The sequence below is a fragment of the Dreissena polymorpha genome, chromosome 1, assembly GCF_020536995.1.
Source record: "Dreissena polymorpha isolate Duluth1 chromosome 1, UMN_Dpol_1.0, whole genome shotgun sequence".
Classification (NCBI taxonomy): Eukaryota; Metazoa; Mollusca; class Bivalvia; order Myida; family Dreissenidae; genus Dreissena; species Dreissena polymorpha.
In genome coordinates this window covers 27,244,693-27,270,048 of record NC_068355.1, presented here as the reverse complement: position 1 = coordinate 27,270,048, position 25,356 = coordinate 27,244,693, and the positions used below count along the sequence as shown (strand labels likewise).

The 25,356-nt window shown below is 36.6% G+C and overlaps 2 protein-coding genes across 3 annotated transcripts in view; both read left to right on the top strand.

Annotated features, from left to right (window-relative positions):
* The window catches only part of LOC127864941 (uncharacterized), a 186,726-nt gene that overhangs the window by 2,494 nt on the left and 158,876 nt on the right, over positions 1–25,356 (top strand). The window contains exons 2-3 of one of the 2 annotated variants that reach the window (XR_008042336.1): positions 1,233–2,030; positions 6,197–6,356. The gene's annotated coding sequence lies outside the window, so the exon portion shown is untranslated. Of the gene's footprint in view, positions 1–1,232; positions 2,031–6,196; positions 6,357–7,411; positions 9,058–10,871; positions 11,305–25,356 lie in introns of those variants that run through there. The other variant, XR_008042337.1, reaches the window with a different exon arrangement.
* LOC127864951 (uncharacterized) lies at positions 12,908–22,648 on the top strand. The gene is made up of 6 exons (XM_052404844.1): positions 12,908–12,947; positions 15,790–15,908; positions 16,484–16,612; positions 17,826–17,931; positions 19,502–19,595; positions 20,671–22,648. Exons 1-5 carry the CDS (start codon positions 12,936–12,938, stop codon positions 19,523–19,525), a joined length of 390 nt encoding a protein of 129 aa, XP_052260804.1. The 5' UTR covers positions 12,908–12,935; the 3' UTR covers positions 19,526–19,595; positions 20,671–22,648.

The window sequence follows — 25,356 nt, the reverse complement described above, 5'->3', positions numbered from 1 at the left end:
CAAGGGAGAGAACTGTCAATATGTACCAGCAGTGAGTTGTTGCCATTAAATTGTTTCATATTTTACTAATTTGTAATATATCTTACAACTTTTATGACATGATGGTTTATTTTGGAACTGTTGTCTAGTGTGAATTTAAACAGAGTTTAACACCAAAGACCTGTAAAGGCATGGTAAAAATGGTGTGTGTGTTTTTGTAACTTTGGGAATACATTAATATGAAGTTGTTGCCTCCCATTTATTATTATCCCCCGCCATAGGTGGATAGATATTGTTTTGGCGTTGTCTGTCCGTCTGTCTTTCCGTCCGTCCATTCGTTCGGAGCCATATCATGAAAGTGCTTTAGCGGATTGCATTGAAACTTGGTATGAGTATTGATAAGAGAATGATGCACGCCAAACGGCCTTGTACACCATCTGTTTATAACAGAGTTATGGCATTTTGTATCTTGGAAAAATGCTTTTTTGAGTGATAAATATAACACTTTTGTGTCCAGAAGCATATTGGCAGGGGATATCAATTCAACGAATTTGCTTGTTGAAACTTGTATCAACAGTAAATCCTCTGTGAATGAATTGTAAAAGTTAACCGTTTATGATTATGAGAACAATAAACCATTTATTACTTTTAACAAGATGATTTTCCATTCTTTTTTGTTGTTATGCAGGAAAAAACTGGCTTAAGACATGAGCCACGCTGTGAAATAATAGGGCTTAATGCATGTGCTTAGATTGTAGTCCCAGATTAGCCTGTGCAGTCCGCACAGGCTACTTAGGGACAACAATTACCTCTTTAAAGGTATGTTTTGTTGAAAATAAGTATCTTCTTTTGTGAAAATCCAGTATCGTCAGAAAGTGTCCTCCATGATTTGCTTATGTGGATTTCACATGCTAATCTGGGACGAAAGCTTCTAATATTGATGAGCGGCAATTTGGCTTATAAAATTACACTGAAAGTTAAGTAAGAATAATTATTATGAATTTACAGGTTATTAAAGCATTAGCCAACACTTTTAATGTTTTAATACGAAATGGTTTAATTGCATTAATTTTCATTAATTGCTATTTAGGACAAGGCACCAATGAAATGCCAAATTAGAAATTCAGATAATTATGTTTTGCTGTTGAAAACCTTCACATCCAATCAAGAGGCATATATGTAGTGTATTATGCATTGTATTATAAAAATGTGTTACAAGTTCATATCCTCCAATCTAGTGTTGTTGTTTTCAGGAGAGCACCAGCATTAATATCGAGTTGGCCAAGCAACAGCACCAGTCTGGCCTGCAGGAGCCCAATACAGAACCATCCTTTCCCTCCCCTGATCCCTAGCTCCTCCCACTGGACCTCCGGCCTCAAACAGTCAGCATCGTTACACAAGTCTGTGCAATAAATCCTCAGCACGTCAAGTTTTCACGCGCTGTTATGAACAACCGAAATATCCGTGTCGAGATTTCCCCAGGCAAGCCCGAGTAGTTTGTTTAGCTCTAGTGCCAGAGTGGGATGAGTGTTACCGAAGCGAGACGATATAGCAGCACTTATGGTAACGCTAACAGTTAACGCTAACAGTTAGTTCCTGCTGTGGACATCACGAAGAATCTCACGAAGAATTAAACGTTGAATAATTTGTTTAATTCTTTATAAGACAGCTATATATTCAGCAAGGAACGAGAGAAAAAAAGGAACAATTGAAATGATTCATTCAGAAGTATATCTGCTGTAGATAGTTAGGACAGTAGTAGCGTTACAGACTGTCCTCAGCGCACAATATATTCATGTGGTGCACCACAGACGCAAATTCCCCCCATTATTGAAAACAAGTTGCTAAAAGTAAACACGTCCGGTTATGTACTCCGAGCCCAAAGGGCATTGCATTGAATTGGGACTAAAGAAGGCTAAAAAACATGACACCAGTTTTGTTGTATGCTCCAGTACAACCTTCGACTCTCAGCTCGAAGTAAATCAGAACTCAAACTCGGCCCTTAACAATATCCGCAAGGCCAGCATATCAGCTCAGCTTCTGAGCTTCAGGTGAGACTTTACAGTGTTAGTAACTTTGTCAAAGATTGGGCTTAAATTCAGCCCCATTCCTCAAAAAGTCTAATTTTTTTATGCCCCCTTTCGAAGAAGAGGGGGTATATTGCTTTGCACATGTCGGTCTGTTGGTCGGTCTGTCGGTCGGTCCATCCACCAGGTGGTTTGTGGATGATAACTCAAGAACGCTTGGGCCTAGGATCATGAAACTTCAAAGGTACATTGATCATGACTCGCAGATGACCCCTATTGATTTTGAGGTCACTAGGTGAAAGGTCAAGGTCACCGTGACCCGAAATGGTTAAATGGTTTCCGGATGATAACTCAAGAACGCTTAGTCCTAGGATCTCGAAACTTGATAGGTAGATTGATCATGACTCGCAGATGACCTCTATTGATTTTCAGGTCACTAGGTCAAAGGTCAAGGTCACCGTGACCCGAAATGGTTAAATGGTTTCCGGATGATAACTCAAGAACGCTTAGGCCTAGGATCTCGAAACTTGATAGGTAGATTGATCATGACTCGCAGATGACCCCTATTGATTTTCAGGTCACTAGGTCAAAGGTCAAGGTCACATTGCCCCGAAATAGTTAAATGGTTTCCGGATGATAACTCAAGAACGCTTATGCCTAGGATCATGAAACTTGATAGGTAGATTGATCATGACTCGCAGTTGAACCCTATTGATTTTCAGGTCACTATATCAAAGGTCAAGGTCACAGTGACCCGAAATAGTTAAATGGTTTCCGGATAATAACTCAAGAACGCTTATGCCTAGGATCATGAAACTTGATAGGTACATTGATCATGACTTGCAGATGACCCCTATTGATTTTCAGGTCACTAGGTCAAAGGTCAAGGTCATGGTGACCTGAAATAGTAAAATGCTTTCCAGATGATAACTCAAGAACGCTTATGCTTAGGATCATGAAACTTCATAGGTACATTGATCATTACTCACAGATGACCCCTATCAATTTTGAGGTCACTAGGTCAAAGGTTAAGGTCACTGTGACCCGAAATAATAAAATGGTGTCCAGATGATAACTGAAGAACACTTATTCCTAGGATCATGAAACTTGATAGGTAGATTGATCATGACTCGCAGATGACCCCTATGGATTTTAAGGTCACTAGGTCAAAGGTCAAGATCATGGTGACCTGAAATAGTAAAATGGTTTCCGGATGATAACTCAAAAACGCTTATGCCTAGGATCATGAAACTTCATAGGTACACTATTCATGACTGGCAGATGACCCCTATTGATTTTCAGGTCACTAGGTCAAAGGTCAAGGGCACAGTGACAAAAAACATATTCACACAATGGCTGTCACTCCAACGGAGAGCCCATATGTGGGGCATGCATGTTTTACAAACAGCCCTTGTTTTATAAATATTTACTGGTTAAAATTTACAATGCATTATTTGCCAAAAAAAGTGGTTGATAGGTTGCAACAATGAGTTACTTGCCTTATTAAGCTGTATAAGTTGAAACTTAGTACAATCAAAATACAAATCAAAAATTATAAATTGTTAAGTATTTGTGTTCACGTATAACTGATTATGATTTTTATTTAAATTAGAAACCAGATGTTTGCAAAGACAATATCACTATACTGCTTTTATATCCTTATGCACACACTTTTAACGCCAGTGACTAAACTTTACATCTAAGGTCTGTCTTACAAAAACAATTGCATAAAATGTAGACATCAACTAGTATCGATTCAATATCACATACATATAAAAATTTTAACCAGAATAGGCTATTATTACTAGTATAATGGCCCCTGGTAGCAAGACAGAATATCATATACTTAATTCACCATAGACTTTCATCTGTTTTTGCATTTCTGTCTAATCCATAGGCAAAACGTGTGTGATCAAGTACTCATATACTTACAGTATTGTGTCTTATGACTTGTTGTATTGTCTATTGCAAGTTGTTTAGTCTCGCGTAATAAGTTGTGCACATTTAAATATGTACAGTCTCATATTTTAAGTTGTTCAGTGTCATGTTAAAAGTTGTATTGTTTTACAGTTAAAGTTGCCGAGTATCAAATTAAAAATTATGTAGTCTTTCATTTTAAGTTGTTACCGTAGGTTTCCACGTATAGCGCGCACCCGTGTATAGCGCGCAGGCTGTTTTTTAAATGCAAAAATGGAGAAAAAAATATTTAAAGACAATAAAACCACCTAATCGGACTGAAAATGGCCGCCATTTTACTATTGCACAATATCCAATAATCAGGGGCATTGGAAAGCTTAATTAAGCATTCAAAATAGGAAGCGTCATTATGATTAGGAGCATGGGTTGCATAGCCCTATACTTTTTTTTTACAATTTTGTAATTTTCTAGCAAAAGATTAACAGTCCACGTGCATTTCGTGAAAATGTGAGAAAATAAGAATAGTGTACATTGTGTGATTTTTCCTCGGGGAAAGCATGGGCATTACCGGTAAATTTGAATGTGGCATGGGAGACGGGGATACAGTTGTTGAGGTACACCACTGTTCAACATTCAATATTTATACACACAAAATGCATTTGCATATATCTTCACGTTCTCAAGTGTCAATTAGTGTCTCAAATGTCAATTAGCGTCTTAACAAGTCGTGGCACATATTACTCAATAACATCTGCCAATTACAAAGTGAAAAATGACCCCCTTTCACACCTACCGTACATGTAAAAAAGACCTCGTTCGCACCTACCCTTGCCTGCTCTCCGGAATGTCGACAACAATCCCCATCGGAATTCATCAATTAAGAAGTGTAAACACAAACAAAGAAATGTCTGCAAGTTTATTCAAACATATTTATTTTTTACCAAAACTTCTTCTACCGCATTCATATCTACCAGTTGTTTCGACAATGGCCCCTCAGTCTGTACGATTATAGGGTGGTAGTTTTCTGGAAAAAAACATGGCGGCTATTTTGATTATTTACGATTACACAACATATTTTTTACCAATCTAGCAGCCAGGATGGCGTTGTATCAATGTATAGCGCGCACCAGCTTTTTAATTTGAATTTTGGAGGTAAAACACTGCGCGCTATACGTGGAAACCTACGGTAGGCTTATTTGGGCAGACACTTTGTGCACAATTTATAAAGCCCTGTTTTCTCGGTATGAGGCTCAAAGTAAATCCCCCTACAGTCTGTTACAGAGTTGTACAAGATGATACCAGGTGAGCCTTGTTATGGGAAAAGGGTGCTTAATGCATGTTATGTACCATCCACAGATTAGCCTGTGCAGTGCGCACTCTGAATTATCAGGGATAATGCTTTCCATTTTTGAGGAAATTTTCGCTTTAAAGAAATTATTTCTAAACAAAAATCATGTCTTGGTGGAAAGTGTCGTCTCAAGTTAGCCTGTGTGGACTTCACAGGCTAATGTGGTACTATACATATTCATTAAGCCCAGTTGTCCTGAATATGGCTCAAGTTTAGTCTGCTTCCAGTCTGTTGGTTTTTGTAAATTCTGATTAGAACAAATATGGTATAAAAACCACTATGATTAAAAACTGGTAATTAAAACATTGGTGTACATATAAATGCAAATTTAACATACATATTGAGCAATTCTAATAGTAGCTCAAAATTTCCCAATTTAACATAGTTTGCCATTTTTAAAGAGTTGGTTACTCATTTTTTCACAAAATTAAAAATTTTGAGTCGTATTTTGTTCACAAAATATCATATCAAACACAGTTAATGTTTTAAATAACTTGGACAAAATATTGTTTTGTTATTGGTAACTGTGAAAATATAGATTTATCAAAGTACAGGCAAACTAGTATTGTAATATGATGGTAATTAAGGACAAATGGCCTGAAACATAATTTTTACTCCAAGGTGTATGTGTGAAAAAAACTTTTCCATCTTTATAAAGTACACGTAATAGGCACTTCCTTATATGCAAGTGGACTAATAAAATGAGCACTGAAACTGAACATTTCAACAAAAACGCATGTCAAAGAATATATTTTGATTGGATTTGTGCAATGAAGTTCCATGCAATTAAAAAGACATATAATTCTCAAATTAAAAGATAGAATTTTCCCGATGTTTGATAATATTACGCTAATTTTCCTCATTGGTGTGGTACAGATACTTTTTTGGCAAGTTCAAAAGACTATCGGCTTTCTCAATGTTACAGCAACTGCTAAGCTCAGAAGACCAAGGAGTAGTGAAAGGCTCAGCCAAATCAAAGTCCAGCGATGTGAGGGTGAGACAGCCTTCCCATGTCCTCGTATTGCAACATGAAGGACATTTTAGCTGAAACTAACAAGGGAGAGAACTGTAGATCTGCACCAGCAGTGAGTTGTTGCCCTTAAGTTGTTTAATGTTTTATTTATTTGTATTATGTCTTACAACTTACATGTTGATTGACTTTAAGACTGTTTTCTAATGTGAATTTAAACAGATTTTAACCATCAAAGATCAGTAAAGGCAAGGTAAAATAATATGTGTGTGTGTTTTTTTGCAACGTTGGTGAGACATTAATATTATTATTAAATATTAATATTGTTGCCTCCCATTTATTGAAACATATAATAACAAAACATATCTTATGACATTTTAAAAGTAATGTGATTAATAGAATAAGTACAATTAAAAATATTAAATTTTTAACCAAATGGTTTTCCTTCTTTGTGTTTTGCAGCAAAAAAATTGGCTAATAGATAAATAAGCTGTGATGTGGAAAAATGGGGCCTAATGCATGTGCTTAAATTGTTGTCACAGATTAGCCTGTGCAGTTTGCACAGGCTAATCATGGACAACACTTTCCTCTTAAAGGTATTTTTCATTAAACAAATAATCCTCTTTATGAAAATCCAGTCTAGTCAGAAAGTACCCTCCCTTATTAGCTTATGTGAATTTCACATGCTAATCTGGGACGACACTTTCTAACATTAGTGATCCGCATATTGGTTTATGAAAATACATTTCTGGAAATGGAGTCAAGATAATAGATATAAATGTACAGATAAGTATAGCATTAGCCAACACTTTTCTTGTTTTAACACAAAATGACTTAATTGTATTTATGTTCATGCTATTAAGGACAAGGAACCAATAAAATGCCGGATTAGAAATTCATGTTGTTGAAAACCTTCACAGCCAGTCAAGAGGCATAGTTTGTTATAGATTATAATATAATTGTTACAAGTTCCTATCACCCACTGTGTTGTTGTTGTTTTCAGCAGAGCACCAGCATTGATATCGAGTTGGCCCAGCAACCGCACGAGTCCCGCCTGCAGGAGCCCCAGTCCAGAACAACCCTTCCCCTCCCCTGACTTCTAACTCCTTCCCCTTGACCTCCTGACTGAAAAACTCAGCATCGTTGAACAACTCCGTTTTGCAGGAAATTCTGAGCATGAATCTGGTCAAACGTCGAGTTGTCCACACATAAGCCTGGGTAGTTTTGTTAAGCTAGAGTTCCGCGTGGGCCTGAGAGGGACGAGTTTTACAGACACGAAAAGTTATAGCAGTAGTTATGGTAACGCTAACAGTCAGTTGTTGCTGTTGGACATCACAACAAATATCCTGAAGAACAAAAAGTTCAATAACTTGTTCCAATCTTTATGGGACAAACAGAAATTGAACGGGAGAAAATCAAGGAACAATAAAAGCGTAAGCTTTCCTAGTGGGATGCTTCTGCTGTTGATAGTTTAGACGACAGTAGGGTTACGGACTGCCCCAGATTGTCCATTCAGCGGCCAAAATATCATAATAGAACGGACTTTTGGCAATATTACCGACAAAGAAAGGCAGTAATGACTTGGTTGTGAATACCCAGAGCACGATACATCCATGCTGACACAAAAAGGCAGTAATGACTTAGTGGTGAAAACCTAGAGCACGCTACATCCTTGCTGACAAAGAAATGCAGTAATGACTTGGTTGTGAATACCCAGAGCATGCTACATCCATGCTGACACAGAAAGGCAGTAATGACTATGCTGTGAACACCCAGAGCATGCTACATCCATGCTGACACAGAAAGGCAGTAATGACTATGCTGTGAACACCCAGAGCATGCTACATCCATGCGGAAACAGAAAGGCAGTCACGACTATGCTGTGAACACCCAGAGCACAATATATCCATGCTGACACAGAAAGGCAGTAATGACTATGCAGTGAACACCCAGAGCAAGATATATCCATGCTGACACAGAAAAGCAGTAATGACTATGCTGTGAACACCCAGAGCACAATACATCATTTGCTGACACAGAAAGGCAGTAATGACTTGGCTCTGAACACAGAGCACAATACATCCATGCTGACACAGAAAGGCAGTAATGACTTGGCTGTGAACACAGAGCAACATACATCCGTGCTGACACAGAAAGGCAGTAATGACTTGGCTGTGAACACAGAGCTTAATATATCCATGCTGACACAGAAAGGCAGTAATGACTTGACTGTGAACACAGAGCACAATACATCCATGCTGACACAGAAAGGCAATTATGACTTGGTTGTGAACACAGAGCACAATACATCCTTGTTGACACAGAAAAGCAGTAATGACTTTGCTGTGAACTCAGAGTACGATACATCCATGCTGACACAGAAAGGCAGTAATGACTTGGATGTAAACACCCAGAGCACAATACATCCATACTGACACAGAAAGACAGTAAAGACTTGGTTGTAAACACCCAGAGCACAATACATCCATGATGACACAGAAAGGCAGTAAAGACCTTGTTGTAAACACTAAGAAATCCATACATACATGGGGTGTGCCACAGCCGCAAATAACGCCAACTATTGTGAACAAGGTGCTTAAAGTGAACATGTCTGGGTTTGGTATGAGGACTTAGCACTCCAAGCCCAGAAGGCCTCGCATTGAATTGATGCAAGAGAAGGCTTTGAAAAATATTAGCAGTTTTGTTGTGTGGTCCGGTACGCCCTTCGACTCTCAACCTGAAGAAAGCAGAACTCAAACTCGGCTCTTAGCAATATCAGCAAGGCCAGCATGTCATCTCCGCTTCTTGAGCTTCAGGTGAGACCTTACAGTGTTAATTTTGTTGTTGAAATTAGGGCTGAAATTCAGCCCCATTGTTATCTCAAAAAGTCTATATCCATGATTACTGGCTTAAGTTCTCAATTCATAGTTTCCCGCAAGAAAAAGAATGTTTTGATAGGTTGCAACATTGAGTTAATCAGAACTCAAATTCAGCCTTTGGCAATATCAGCGAAGCCAGCATATCAGCTCAGCTTCTTGAGCTTCAGGTGAGATCATACAGTGTTATTCATTTTGTCGAAATTGGGGCCAAACTTGAGTCCCATTCCTAATCTTAAACAGTTTATTTTTTCCATAATTACTGGCTAAAGTTTTCAATTCAAGGTTTGACCCCAAACAATGTTTTAATGGGTTACAAATTGAGTTTGTTTCCTTATGCAGCTCTATAAGTTGAACCTTAGTGCAATTTATCTTGATAGCACTTATTCTCAATTTTTAAATTATGTTTAGCAAAAACTACAACCATTTTCCCAATTTAATTCAAAACACTATGATTTTTTACGAATTGTCCCAATCCAAAAATGGTTACAATAAACTCTGCATAGAGCTAGCCCCTAGTTATAGCACATTATAAAGTTTTTTATCAGAATAACTGGCTTAATTATACCCGCACAAACGAAGTTTAGGGGGGTATATAGGTAGTATAGGAGTGAACTAGTCTGTCGGTCTGTCTGTCGATCCGTATTTAGTGTCCGTTCTCTAATTCAAGTAGTTTTCATCCGATCTTTACCACATGATGTATAGGCCAAGTTTAAACATGGGCTTTGTCGGGTTAAAAACTCGGTCACGGTGTCACTTAGTGCATTTTAAACATTCAGCATGTTGTCCGCTCTCTAATTCAAGTAGTTTTCATCCAATCCTCACCAAACGTGGTCACAAGTTTTTTCTAAATGATCTCTAGGACAAGTTTAAACATGGGCCATTCCAAGCCTAAAACTAGGTCACCGGGTCACTTTGTGCATTTTTAACATTCAGCAAGGTGTCCGCTCTCTAATTCAAGTAGTTTACATCCGATCTTCACCAAACTTGTTCAGAAGTTTTATGGAGATGATCTTAAGGCCAAGTCAGAACATGGGCCTTTCTGTGTGAAAAACTAGGTCAAGAGGTCACTATTGCGTTTTAAGAATAGAGCATGGTGTCCGCTGTTTTTTTGTGAAGACGACATGCAAAATATTATGTGTCAATGCGGCATGTGGGGGTATTCGTCACATTTGTGACAAAGCTTTAGTTTGCTTATTTCACTAAGTTTAATTACTATTTTGAACTCACATCTATTGTTTCTTATTAAATGCCAAACAGTTGTATTGTCTCACATTGAAAGTTGTTAAGTCTCAGGTATAAGTCATAAACTGTCACATTTAAAGGTGTGCAGACTCACACTTAAATATGTAGATTGTAACATTTAAAGTTGTGTTGTCACACATTTTTAATTGCTGAGAATCTCATTTAAAATTATGTAGTCTAAAATTTAAAGTTCTTTAGTCACACAATTAAAGGTGTACAGTCTCACATTCTAAACTGCTCAAGTAATGCCTGTTTTTGATTTACAAAAAATAGATATAACACCTCGCTACAAACCCAAAAATTCCAATTTCAAGTTGGTGCACGTAAAACATTGATACTACGTTATTCTGAATTCTAATTGGTGAAAAATTAATTGCAATATTTTAAATATCAATTATAGGCACGATGTTTGGCATTTAAAAAACAGGTCTGTAAGGTAAGGTGTTTCAAGGCTTATTCATGTGTCACTAAACAATCCGGTTTTAGTTTACTTTCCATTTCCTTTTCAGTGAACTTTACTAGCAAACATGACAAACGTCATTGAAATGAAAGTCGATGACAACCCCCTTCTTGCACAAATACTACAACTTGCTGAAGAAAATCAGCATGAAGACGTCTTGCGTAAGACTACCAAGCCTCCTATCAATATATCCTCCCATGTTGGCTACATCAACACTTCCAACAGCAGAGCCTTGGTGAGTTTGACTTCCGTCTCAGCATCCATGTCGCTTAGCAACAATTGAATGATGGGCGTCGACAAATTAGGCCGGACAAGTCGCTCAAACTGAAACGATCTGATCCAACAGGTAGAGCAAGCGTTGCGTGACACGTCCGTTAATGTGACTGACCTCGATATGTTGTTCTCGAATAATGTGAACCTTAGGACTGGAGGGCAGTATGCGATTGACGCCATTCAACAAAAGTTGTTGTCGGAATTCTCGGGTTTGGGGTGGCGCCTTCGGCGTCGGGACTCACTCCATCTCTGTCTATGGCCCAGTCGCAGCAGCAAGAACAATAAGTAGTATCTTAGCGGTGTTCTGGGATGCGGGGCTTCATGTATGTGCTTAAATTGTCATCCCAGACTAGCCTGTGCAGATTGCACATAAATTAAGTCCTATTAAAGTGTCATCCCAGATTAGCCTGTGCACACTGCACATACATTAAGTCCTATTAAAGTGTCATCTCATATTAGCCCGTGCAGACTGCACATACATTAAGTCCTATTAAAGTGTCATCCCAGAATATCCTGTGCAGACTGCACATACATTAAGTCCTATTAAAGTGTCATCTCATATTAGCCCGTGCAGACTGCACATACATTAAGTCCTATTAAAGTGTCATCTCAGATTAGCCTGTGCAGACTGCACATACATTAAGTCCTATTGTTTCCCAGAATGTGGCTCATATAGTTCACTTAACATCAGTATTTTCCGTTGTCTGCCTGATTGAGGAAAAGTTCATAGCATCAAATGGGAATTCTGTGTCTTTATATTGATCAAACTTGGTAAATGAATGCAAATAACACTGGATTTAATATAAGTTTTAATCTTAGTATGTCAGGGCATAGTTTGTCTATTTTGCGGCCGAAATTCAGCTCCTGAACCAAAAGTTTCTCCATGCATGAAAACACCTGCTTTTCTATTCCATTTTAGTAAAACAATTATTTAAATGCTTTCAGTACATTATAAAATTATTGTCTTCATTATTTTTCGATATTTATTTAAATTCTTGGAATCTGTTTTAAGAGCCAGTTCCTACAGGACCCGATGCACTGATTATGCACATGTGACTCTTGTACGCAGCTGAATAAAAGGCTCTCTGGTCAGCTGGACCCGGACGCCAAGGGACACTTCCTGCCCAAGTACCGTGAGGCAAATGCTCAATGAGTTCTACCCGAAGTGTGCAGCGTCTCTAGACCTGTGGCTCCAGACTGCCTTACCCAGGGGCCAAGATTACTTTATCTGCAAGGTACATTGGTAATTTATCATGTATAATGTGTGATGAGTTTTTTACTCCAAATTTCAATTTAAATAGTATGTGCGTTTTATATATTGATTAAACTATATTATAGCTGACAGTTATTATGATATTGGTAATATTTATAATAGCCGCCAATTTGTATTGCCTTGAAAGGACGCAGGAGAGGGGCGTAAATATTTGTTCTTGTCTGTTTTTCGCTCTGCCCTTCCTTAAATCCGTCCTTATGTCTGTCCCACCTTTTTTGAGTTACACGTAACTTAATAAATATTTTTAGAAGGGGATAAACAATTATTTAGTAGGCTAGGTTTGTATCAAGTGTACAGCATATAGAAGTAAAGTATCAAGTGTTTTATTGTGTATCTCTTTTCTATCAGAAGTCTTCAAATTTAATCTATTTTTTATATATTTTTTTACTCAAACAAAATTGATTCAAATAAAACTAATGCCATTTCAGAATGCATTGAATTATTTGGTTTACAGGGACACATTTCTGGGATGCCCCGAGGTCTTTTTTTCTGTTTACAGAGGCCTTATACTCTCAGGTTCCCCAAATACAACTCAGCCACAACATCCTAATCGGTAAGTCCTGTTCCATGGCAAAACGGGTAACTTTTGCAAAGCATTCTGGAGACCCTGGCTTAACAGCCTTAGACTTCAGATGTAATCAAGTTTTAACAAATAGTTAAAACTCAATGATATTTGGGGTTTCTGCTCTTCAATTAAGAAGACCAGTACAAATTATTTCAATTCAAGGGTTCATCAACAACCTTATTTCATTGTTTTGAAATTCGAAGAAGATGCAACAGTGTCACGCTAATCCCTGACATTCAGGCTAGGATTAAACATCCAGAGCTGTATTAAAACACAGAATAACACAGTTTTTCAGCAGGTTTCAATATATCTAAATTGTTAACTCTACAAAGTCAGGTTCCATTTTAAATGTAAGTATGTTTATAAAATTGCCATTGATACATAAGAGGGGTCACTGATCTCTGTAGCTTTGCATAAAATGTTGTTTTGTTATGTGGAGATCTGAGCATATAGTTTAGAGACTATTTATAAATTATGAACTATTGGATTATAATTTTAATGGTTTACAAAATCCCATGTAAATACAAGTGTCCATAGCTTGTGTATTGAGTGCATCAGGAATTTCCCATATGGATATTCCCCCGAGAAGACTCCTAAGTGAAATGTTTTGGAAATTTACACATTTAAATATATATATTTTAACTGAATTGAGCAAACATTTCTCAAACTGAGTAATTGTGATCACCCTATGTCATTGAGCGTGCTATGTGCAGCTTCAACTGTCAGCTTGTTTATGAATCTAAAGGCCTGAATGTTTATTGAATCTTGATGAAACTGGGTCAAAATGTTTTGACATTATCAAGGCAAAAAGTTTATTTTGACAATTTTTAGCCCGAGTTTAAATCGAGGCCACTTGTGTAACAATACTGTAGGTCTCACATCTCAATTGTCATGACTCAATCATGATCATACATGGTCAGAATGTTTATCTTGATATGTTACAGGTTTAGTTTGAATCTGTCACATTGCTTCCAAAAACTAGGTCACCAGTTCAAACCTTGAAACAAACTTGGTTATCACTCTATAGGCCAGATTTATGCCACATCAATTATGAAAGTTAATCAGAATGTTTAAAGTAATTTAGTCAAAAAGTATGTCACAAGGTCATGTCTTCTACAGTAGGTTTACCTTGAATTGAGGTGAGCATTTCAGGCACTTTTTTCCATTTACAACATTCAGATAATTCTCCATGAAGGACCATTGAGCTTTTTTTAAATTCTAAAACAGTTTGATTGATTTAGAAAAAAGGATAAGGATTTGTGTATGTTCAGTGTTATCACAACACGAGATGTCGCATGCACACATAGATTTAATGAGATACAAAATGCTCGTTTTTAAATATGTGTGGCACAATATATTCCTTTTTATTTTTCCCCAACAATATCTATTGATATGACACTTACATGGTGCATGAACATGTGTTGAATATATTGATCCACACAAAACAAAAAAAGAGCAGTGTGTATCTTGATAAATCTATATTACCAGACCACATCTAGCGTTGAAATTTTGAATATTGCTATAAGAAACATTGATTTTTTTAATGTGTTAACTTTATGTTTTGAAATATTGTACGAAATATTAATTGATTTTGAGTGTTTATGGTCTTTAAATTGTTGTTTTGATACTTACAATTTTTAAGATTTTTCTGCATTCTGATTATGCCCATGTGACTTTTTTTATACCTCCCAAACCCAATAACAATCACAATAAACTCATCAATTTTATACCTCCGGAACCCACTAACAATCACTAATTAACTCATCAATTTTATACCTCCGGAACCCACTAACAATCCCAAATTAACTCATCAATTTTATACCTCCCAAACCCACTAACAATCACACATTTACTCATCAATTTTCATTTTTATTATTCCATTCACAAGTTGAACAATTATGTCTTTGCTGTACCAACCTTAGCACTGTTGGGTTTCTATGTCTATTGCGAAATGAAGTCAATATTTGCACCATGCCAGTCATACTTAATGCAGACAAAAATAATAATATGTTAGAGGATTTTTATGTAACAACTTATGTTCACTTTGTGTTGTTATTATAAAAGTTCAAAGGTAGCTTTAAAAACATGAATTAGCCTTGCTCTGGGAAACGCAATCTGCACAGGCTAGTCAGGGAAACCACTTACCTCTGGGAAACGCAATCTGCACAGGCTAGTCAGGGAAACCACTTACCTCTTGGAAACGCAATCCGCACAGGCTAGTCAGGGAAACCTCTTACCGCCAAAACTAGATTTTGCTAAGAAAATGCTTCCTTAAAAACAAAAAATCAATAAAAGCAAAAAGTGTTGACACTTATAAACATCTGCTATCCGTTTCAAAATAATTTTTATCGGATCATCATGAAAATGTTCAATATTGTTTTTGGGCATAATATCTTTTACAAGTTTAGTAACCAGCCAGATCGCATTTTCTTGTTTAATGAAGAACATAGACCGTTAAACATATCTAACATTGTACACACGGTCAATGTAAACCAGACCGTTCAACATATCTAACATTGTACACACGATCAATGTAAACCAGACTTCTAACCGGGAGTATTTTGTTGGTTTTGGTTCTTCATTTTTTTGGTGTGTGAAATGTCGGAAAAGTTGCGACTCGACTAAGCATTAATGCCACCAGAATTAATGCAATTGGCGTGAGTTTCATGACAGTTCATACACTTTTAAGTTTGCTGCTCATGTTACAAAACTGTGTAATGCTTTGTATAATTTATATCATATGTCTAATTTTGTCACATGGTTACTTGCCTTAAGTAAAGGACATTCTAGTGATGAATAGAATATTCTCCTGCTGATGCTACTGGAGTTTAATTTTGTTGATATTTTATTTAACAGGACAACTTGTCAATCAACATGGAACAGTACCCAGAAAATCACGACCAGCTCATGAACTGTGTAACTGCGCCAAGCGTGACCCTTCAGAGAAAGGGGCTTCCATGCCGAAGGTCAAATTGGTACCGATCTTGGCTCAAGCAGCAGCCTCAGTCTTTTATCTATTATCTATTAACATTCCAATCTCACAGTAATATTATAAAAACATGATCTGCAAGGTGGAGATGTGAATACAATGAGTATTAAATCCCACAAACCATGCAGAGGTTATATGGGAGTCAATGTTCTGTAAGTTGGTCTGTTAGAGGGGCGTTTCATCTGCATTTTATGTGAACATAGTTTTACCTCACCACATATGTATATGTCTACATTTCTAAAGGGAATCAGATGAAACTTCAATCATGTGAGCCCCATGAAGTCTGGGTTGAGGTTTAGTTATCATTTTGTGACAAAGCTCTAACTTATCATTGGCCAAGTAACTCTCTTGCATAATATTAATTTACTGTTTCTGTATCTCACCACACATGGAACTACAGAGGCTGTGTTACTTATATTTTATTCAGGGGGATTAACTAATAGTGTGCACAGAAGTGTGTTAATATTTGTGTATAAAAACAACAAAAGCATTAAATCCCTTGAACCACTTGTCATCTTTGATTACATTATAACAAATTATCCAATATAACTTATTTTTCAGTGGCCGTTGTTCAGTGTCAAGCGAAATCCTAGCAACCAAGCCACGTCAGCACAGCAGCAAAAACAGTTTCAGCAGCAGTCGTATACTAAACATCAACAACAGTGGTGCATATGCATTAAACTACGAGAGGTATGAATGCAAATATGTCTGTATGATATTAGTATATTCTCAACCATTTAATATTAACTAGTTTGTTTGTTTAAGAATATATTTTAGCATATTGCTATATTCAAATTTGCTTTTATTATGTTTTATTTTTATTGCACTCTGCCTCTTCTAATCATGTTAAGGATGGCCCGCACCCTACCCCTGTACTGACCTGTGGGTCATGGCCCGCACCCTACCCCTGTACTGACCTGTGGGTCATGGCCCGCACCCTGCCCCTGTACTGACCTGTGGGTCATGGCCCGCACTCTGCCCCTGTACTGAACTGTGGGTCATGGCCCGCACCCTGCCCCTGTACTGACCTGTGGGTCATGTTAAGGATGGCCCGTACCCTGCCCCTGTACTGACCTGTGGGTCATGTTAAGGATGGCCCGCACCCTGCCCCTGTACTGACCTGTGGGTCATGGCCTGCAACCTGCCCCTGTTCTAACCATTTGGTCATGACCCGCACCCTGTGGGTCATGGCCCGCACTCTGCCCCTGTACTGACCTGTGGGTCATGTTAAGGATGGCCCGCACCCTGCCCCTGTACTGACCTGTGGGTCATGTTAAGGATGGCCTGCACCCTGCCCCTGTACTGACCAGTGGGTCATGTTATGGTCATATGGGCTTGGATGGTCATGAAAGTAAGAAAGTGTAAGATTTTAAAGAGACTTGTTCAAATATGTTGTGAGAAAGTTGACTGACATAAGTCAGTGACATAACTAAAAGAAATTAATACGCCAACACATAAAAACAGATTTACCGGTAACTACAAATTATACCAATATATTGCATTACATATTGTATGGTATTGTGATATGCTTTGGCTGCTTTTAATTTGATGATTATTTAAAGTAGGCTTTTTTTAAATATACAAGCGTATCTTTGTTTAATATGTATTTTATTTTATTCCATGAACTGTATTAGTTCCGTTTGAATAATAATTGTTAAACATATTGCACACGTTTAAACCAATTTATGTAATAATATTCCATCTTTATCTGTAAATAAAGGGACTCTTACACAGGGCATTAGCAAGAACAACCAAAAACGTTCCTTTAAAAATTGCATACTCTTTCTCTGTTTGCAGAATATATGCAGAAAAACTAGTGTCTTATTGAATGATAAGGGATTTGATTACAGCTAAGAAATAATCTTTAAACGTTATCTGTAAAATGTTGTTTTGCCATTTGCAGTAAACAAGTTGACTGCGTAATGTGGCATCAAAGTCTGCAAGGAGAAACCATGCAATTGAGGAAGCCAAGAAACCATGTGATAATTTCAAACAGCTTACCTACTCTTGTAAGTATGTGTTTTGTTTTAACGTACGCATTATATATTTTTATTTGAGTACAGATTTATGTTATTGAAATAATAATTGGTTTCCATGCACAAATGAAAGATGTTATGTTTTTCACTAGAGTAAATATATAAACGCAAGTATTAAAATATAATATGTCTGAAGAATATCCACAAAACATGTGTTTGTCATAAATCATATTAAATTTATTGATAAAGATGCGCACATTATGACTAGTTTTGTCCACCAATCTATAATTTAAACAAAGTTTGACGTTTTTTACGCACATTTCAATGACGTCAAACTGTGGAATCACTTATTTTAAGGAGATATCATTTTCGCGCACCCACCATGTCTCAGATTTATGACCAATGCCCATATTAATAGAGTTTTCAATTAACAAACAGGTGTCAGTTTGACAGGATTCAATACAACTAGGGTGTGTATATTATAACTGTTGTTTCATGCGACCCCTATTAGAAGTATAGCCCTGTCTAGTAAGGGCATATTCCGGAACCATCTTGAGCACATGTTTGATGCAATAAACAGTTTTGTGTTAAGTTCAACTTTTCTATAAAGTATCAAAGCTATTGCATTCAAACTTGTTACACTTACTACATGTATCATGAGGGGAGTGGGCAAGCAAAGTGAGATAACTCTGGCTGGCAGTTTGACATAATTATGTGCCCTTTTATACTTAGAAAAGTGATATTTAGGTTAAGTTTTGTGTTTATGTCCACTTTATTTCTAATGTATCAACGCTATTGCTTTCATACTTGCATCAATTACTAACTACCATAAGGGAACTGTGCAGGCAAAGTTATTTAACTCTGACTGGCATTTTGACAGAATTATTGCCCCTTTTATACTTAGAACATTGAAAATTTGGTTAAGTTTTGTGATTTGGTGCACTTTACTTCTTAAGCATCATGGCTATTGATTTCACACTTGGAACACATGCTCACTATCATAAGGGGACTGTGTAGGCAAGTTATGTAACTTTTTTTTCATTTTTGAAAGATAATGTAATAAAAGACCACATCTTCACACTATACACCCTCTCCACCCATCCCTCCTTCTGTTTGATGAAGTATTGAGATAGGTCCCTTCACCTTTACAAAAAACAATATATTAGCGAAGCTCTTCTTCTTCTTATACTTAACCATAAAAGCAAAATCTTTTGCAATTGGTGAATGTTCAAAAAGTGTTCTAGAACAATTTATATATAACCCTGGTCTTTCTTAAACACCACTTGATATTTGTGTTTTGTATAAACACCATCGAAATAAAATTTGGTCTTAAAACCAAATGAAAGTAATTTATAACAACTACATAGTTTAATTTTATTTCATTGAACGTGTACACAGTTTCAAGTGGTACCCAGCTTCGTAACATCCTGGGCACAAGGCGAGCTTTAGTTAAAATATGTGTGCTCGTTTATATGAAAGTTTATATCTTATTAAGACACTCACAATTATGTTACCGGGTTGAGCCAGTTTTTTATCCTTGAAAAAGCTAGTGTTGTCTTCAGTTTTGTTGTTTCATTTTGCACATGATTTACTTTATTTCCAGGAAACCCGGATAGCAAAGCATTGAGATTGTTCTGGAAGCATTTGTAGTCACAGCTCATTAAGCATCCCTCTGAAGCAGGATCCTCAGTCTACGGGTGAGTTTTCAAGCGATGTGTTTATTTTTGGCAAGCCCCTGAATTCAGAGATGGGTGGGTGCATGTAGATTGACTCTTGTTCGTCGATACATCCATCCAGCTGTACGTTCTAGTATAACCTCGAACCTCGAAAAGTATTGCTTCTTGTGTGATGAAACCAAATATATTTATTATCATGTGAAATTTCCTTCTTGTTTATTTAGATTCATGTTTCCTTTGACATAAGTAGTAGAGTTTTGATACAAAATTGGAATGTGGGTTCATGGTGGCCAAACCATTTTCTTACTTCATAAAAATCATCTGAGTTTTCTCAGAAAAACTCTCGCTGAATTCATGTTTTTGGGACTATCGTCTAGTAGGCCTTTGCTTATTGTCATTATTGATGAGGTAGTATTTGATAATAAAAAGGATCTTTATAAAAACCCAGTCCAAATTATTTGGTAATAAAGAGGTTATACTTTATCTAAAATAATTATTATTAATTATTATTGTATCAATAGTCCCAGGTCCATCATTTTGCTTGATTGGTCTTTGTCAGCCCGGGTACTACTTAAAAGTACCCCGGGTACTCTTAAACATACTACAATGTACCCAGGGTATGGAAAATGTACCCAGGAATACTAACGCTAAATTGGCCGTTGTTTGATCATTTTCTCAAGTTAGTTAGTATGTTCATATTTATATCAGTGTTCTGTAAAATTGCCCCAGTATAATCGAAACTCATACTCTCAAAGAATGTTGAGTCAGTTTTTTTTCAAAGATAATTTAGTTTCGTAATTCGTTAGCGCGTTATATCACATCGGATTTTGGGTAGGAGTAAACCTCGAGTACAGTGAAATATTGGCTGGGTGCATTTAAGCGTATTTTCTGTACCCGGGGTATATTGTAGTATACTTGAAGAGTACCCTGGGTACTTTTAAGTAGCACTCAAATCCACATTGACCAATCGAGCCATCGTTTCATCTATGGATTCAAGTCATATAAGTCGTAACACCCTATGCAAGTTTTGTTTTTCGTTTGGTATCAAAAATAGACGGAAACACATTTACAGTATCACGTTGTTCTTTTTTTGCAGACGCCAATTGACGAAATAAAACTTGTCATTCAGCAACACAGCCAGTTGCAGCAGTTGTTACCATATTGACCCCAGTCAAAACTAGGGGCTCAGAGATAACACAGCAAGTTGCAGCAGTTGTTACCATATGGACCCCAGTCAAAACAAGGAGCTCAGAGATAAATACTGTTTAAGATAGATATTCTCTACATTCCTCATGGTCAGCCAACACAGCCAGTTGCAGCAGTTGTTACCGTATGACCCCCGTCAAAACTAGGAGCTCAGAGACAGTTGTTACCGTATGACCCCCAGTCAAAACTAAGAGCTCAGAGACAATCAGCAACACAGCAAGTTGCAGCAGTTGTTACCATATTGACCCCAGTCAAAACTAAGAGCTCAGAGACAATCAGCAACACAGCCAGTTGCAGCAGTTGTTACCGTATTGACCCCAGTCAAAACTAGGAGCTCAGAGACAATCAGCAACACAGCAAGTTGCAGCAGTTGTTACCATATTGACCCCAGTCAAAACTAAGAGCTCAGAGACAATCAGCAACACAGCCAGTTGCAGCAGTTGTTACCATATTGACCCCAGTCAAAACAAGGAGCTCAGAGACAATCAGCAACACAGCCAGTTGCAGCAGTTGTTACCATAGTGACCCCAGTTACAACTAGGAACTCAGAGACAATCAGCAACACAGCCAGCTGCAGCAGTTGTTACCAAATTGACCCCAGTTACAACTAGGAGCTCAGAGACAATCAGCAACACAGCCAGTTGCAGCAGTTGTTACCGTATGACCCCAGTCAAAACTAGGAGCTCAGAGATAAATACTGTTTAAGATAGATATTCTCTACATTCCTCATGGTATGTTAAGCACAAACTCTGACAGATCTCATCTTTGAACTCTGTAACGGGCGAAAAATAAATGACCTTGTTCAGAATGAAATGGCAGAATGACAAAGCACAACAATTTAAGGGGAAACCATAAATTAATGTGACCAGCAAAGATGTGTTCAAAGCAAAACAATATGTCATGTCTTTGGGGACTTTGAATTTTGATGGTGTCATTCATTAAACATTGAATATTTTTGTTAAATATAGTTAAATATAATGATATAAAGGATATTTGATTAAGGCGTGTATGTTAATTATTACTTTAAGCACAAATATAGCACGTCTATCAATTACTTATGAAACTTGCACCTGATAATGATAAATGCATGAAAATTAAAGTGTACTTAAGACATTATTTCATACGTTGAGCTTGAGAAAATTGAAAGCTGTTTAAATTATGCTGGTAACATTATATACAAAATATGTATTGGATTATATTCATGTAAAAAACAAGTTTCAGTTTTCTGTTGTTACATGCAATATAGAAGTATTATCAAGAATCGTGTTAAGTATGGCAGTATTCGAAATGAATATTCATTAAATAAAGACAAAATCATTTAATCTTCTTTCAATTGTCAATTCTGTATTTACTACTACTACCGTATTTATTTGACTTGATATGGTTTGTTAAATTATAAGATAATGCCTCTTTCTTTGTTTGTAAAGCTTTCAACGTTTTGAAACTGAATATTTAAAAATAAATTATTAAAAGAATTATGATAAAATCATGACTGATGTCCAAAGTTATGTTTTCTTCAGCCAATTTTGTGTTGTTATATAATGTACATGTACTTACAGGCTCATAAGTTTTGACATTTGTTTTCAAACATTTTTTTTTATGTTTTATATTGTGTATATACACAAGTCCAGATTTTCATCCTCTTAATCACTTAGTAACTTTCCCAACAATAAATGTTGGATCTCTGTATATAGGTAAATTGTGCAATTGATATATAGAGCAACTGCAAAAAATCAGTCAGTTACAAATCAAGGCAGAGTGATGTAATATGCTGGCGATTGTTAAGAAGTGCAGTTGTCTCTTTTTGTTCTCAGGTTAGAGCAATGTTGTTTGCTTAAAAAATAAAAACAATGTCTCCCTTGTAAGAAAATTTACTAGAGTTGCGACACCTTAAGGGTTTCGCGGGATGGAATGAGTGGGGAGATCAAATCAAATTGAAAGCCGATTATTTCGACAAAAATTTGGGTACGAAACAATTTAGGTACAAAAAAATTTTTGGGTACGAACAAATTTGGGTACGAAAAACATTTTGGTACGAACAAAATGGGTTCGAAAAAAAAATTGGGTACGAACAAATTTGGGTACGAAAAACATTTCGGTACGAAAAAAATGGGTACGAAAAAAATTTGGGTACGAAAAAAATTGGTTACGAAAAAAATTTGGGTACGAAAAAAAAATTTGGTTACAAAAACAAATTAGAGTACGAAAAAATATAGGGAACAAAAAAAATGAAGGTACGAAAACTATTTTGGTACGAAAACATTTAACATTTGTAAAGACATAAAACAAACTAATAAGATTTTATTTCATGTTTGGGTGGTGTCCATTGTGGTATGTCAGGTTAGTGTTGTTTTGTCAAAGCATGAATCAAATTTGATGATAAACAAGAAACAATCGGTGACGGGTGATGCTCCCCAAAGGTTTTTTGGTTACAATATTGCACTATATATTCAAATAAAAGGAAACGTCTTGAGGGGCATAACTTTGGACAAAATAATACAATGGATGGTTAAGTAACTTAAAAATTTCAAAGGGCCATAACTCTCTAAATAAATCATCTAACCCGAACCCACTTATAACATGCGCATCTCCTAGAGGTAGTTAAGCTTCCCATAAAGCTTCATTGTATTCCAGTCAGTAGTTGGGGAGAAATAGCCCGAACAAGAATTGCACTACATAAATATGTACAGTTTATAGAAAATTTTAAAGGGCCATTACTCTGTGAAAAATCAACCGACCATTACCAGCTGATAATATGCACATCTCCTGTTGGTAGTGAAGCTTCCCATGAAGTTTCAGTGAATTCCCATAATAAGTTGCTGAGAAATAGCTCGGACAAGAATTGCACTATATGTTCAATGGAAAATTTCAAAGGGCCATAACCCTATGAAAAATCATCCGACGAGAACCGGCTGATAATATGCACATGTCCTCTTGGTAGTGAAGTTTCCCATAAATTTCATTGAATGCCGGTCATTGGTTGCTGAGAAATAGCCCGGACAAGAATTGCACTTTATGTACAGTTAATGGAAAATTTCAAAGGGCCATACATTGTAACTCTGTGAAAAATCATCCGACCAGAACCGGCTGATAACATGCATGTCTCCTCTTGGTAGTGAAGCTTCCCATTAAGTTTAATTGAATTCCAGTCATTAGTTGCTGAGAAACAGCCCGGACAAAAATTGTGCACGGAAGGACAGACGAAGCGGCGACTATATGCTCCCCCTAAAAAATTTGGTGGGGGGAAGCATCATAAACAAGTTATGGCAATTTAAAGGTGGTACGCAAACTTTAAAATAGATTTATCAATTATATGCTTATTCTAAGTGAAAAAAAGGCCATAATTGTTACAAAATGCTTGATACAGTTATCTGCTCTTGTTTATACATTGGGGTCATGTTGGTTAATAAGCAAAATACATGGTGTATGAACGCAATATGTCAAGGGACATAAAAAATATTTGAGGTCATATGCAAACTTTAACATAGATTTATCAATAATATGCATATTCTAAGTGAAAAAGGGCCTAATTCTGTTAAAATGCTTGATACAGTTAATGAGTTGTCTGCTCTTGTTTATAGATTGGGGTTATGTCAGTTATGAAGTATGCAAAATATAAAAGCAATATGTCAATGGACATAGGAAATATATTTGAGGCAATGAGGTGGTACGCAAACATTCCAACGCGCACGCCGACGCCGGGTTGAGTAGGATAGCTCGACTATATATATTTCATATATAACAGTCAAGCTAAAATGTAAATATACTATAAACAACAAGCTAACCTCAATCACAACTTTAATGCAATGCTTATAACAATAGAGATACAATGATATGCCAGGGATTGAAACTAACTGTTTACTATTGTGGGCAACCATCTTTAGTATTTTGGTTGCCCAGATAAAGAATAACGAGCCCAGAAATATGAACGTGTGAATATTATACATTCTTTTAATAAAATAATAGATAATTAAATACATTTGCTGACAACACATGTTCAATGCATGATGTTTTATTATGAGCCTGAATTGAATCATGTCCTATTCCTAAATAATGAATGTTATTTAACTAGTATTGATCCATGGTGATCAATTGTTTTTCAATTTTTATTGCAGTGAATTGTTTTAAGCTTTAAAAAAAAGAAGTTTACCAACTTTTGAAATTGAGTTGCCCAGGCCAAAATATACTTGCCCCGGGCTCACAGTAAATCACTTATTTCCATTCCTGTATGCTCTTCATTTTCTGTTCTTCCATCCCATTCTCAAAATTAAATTTAAAGCACAATATTTTTTAATAACATTAGTATGAATTACTAACCATTATCACCCAAAAAACAATTTTACAAAGCTGTAATCCCGTCGTAGAGATTTAGTTTACTATTATCAGTGTTCTCTTTAAATACCGGCAGCTAGCGATTTTGCCGGTTACATTAACTCTTGATGCCGGCTACTTTTCCCAAATATATCAAGTTAATGTCATAAATGCTTTGGTTTTACTGCATAGTTGCCGGCCATATAACTGGCTACTCAAATTTTTCTGGAAAACACTGAACTATGCATGACAAACACACAAAAAT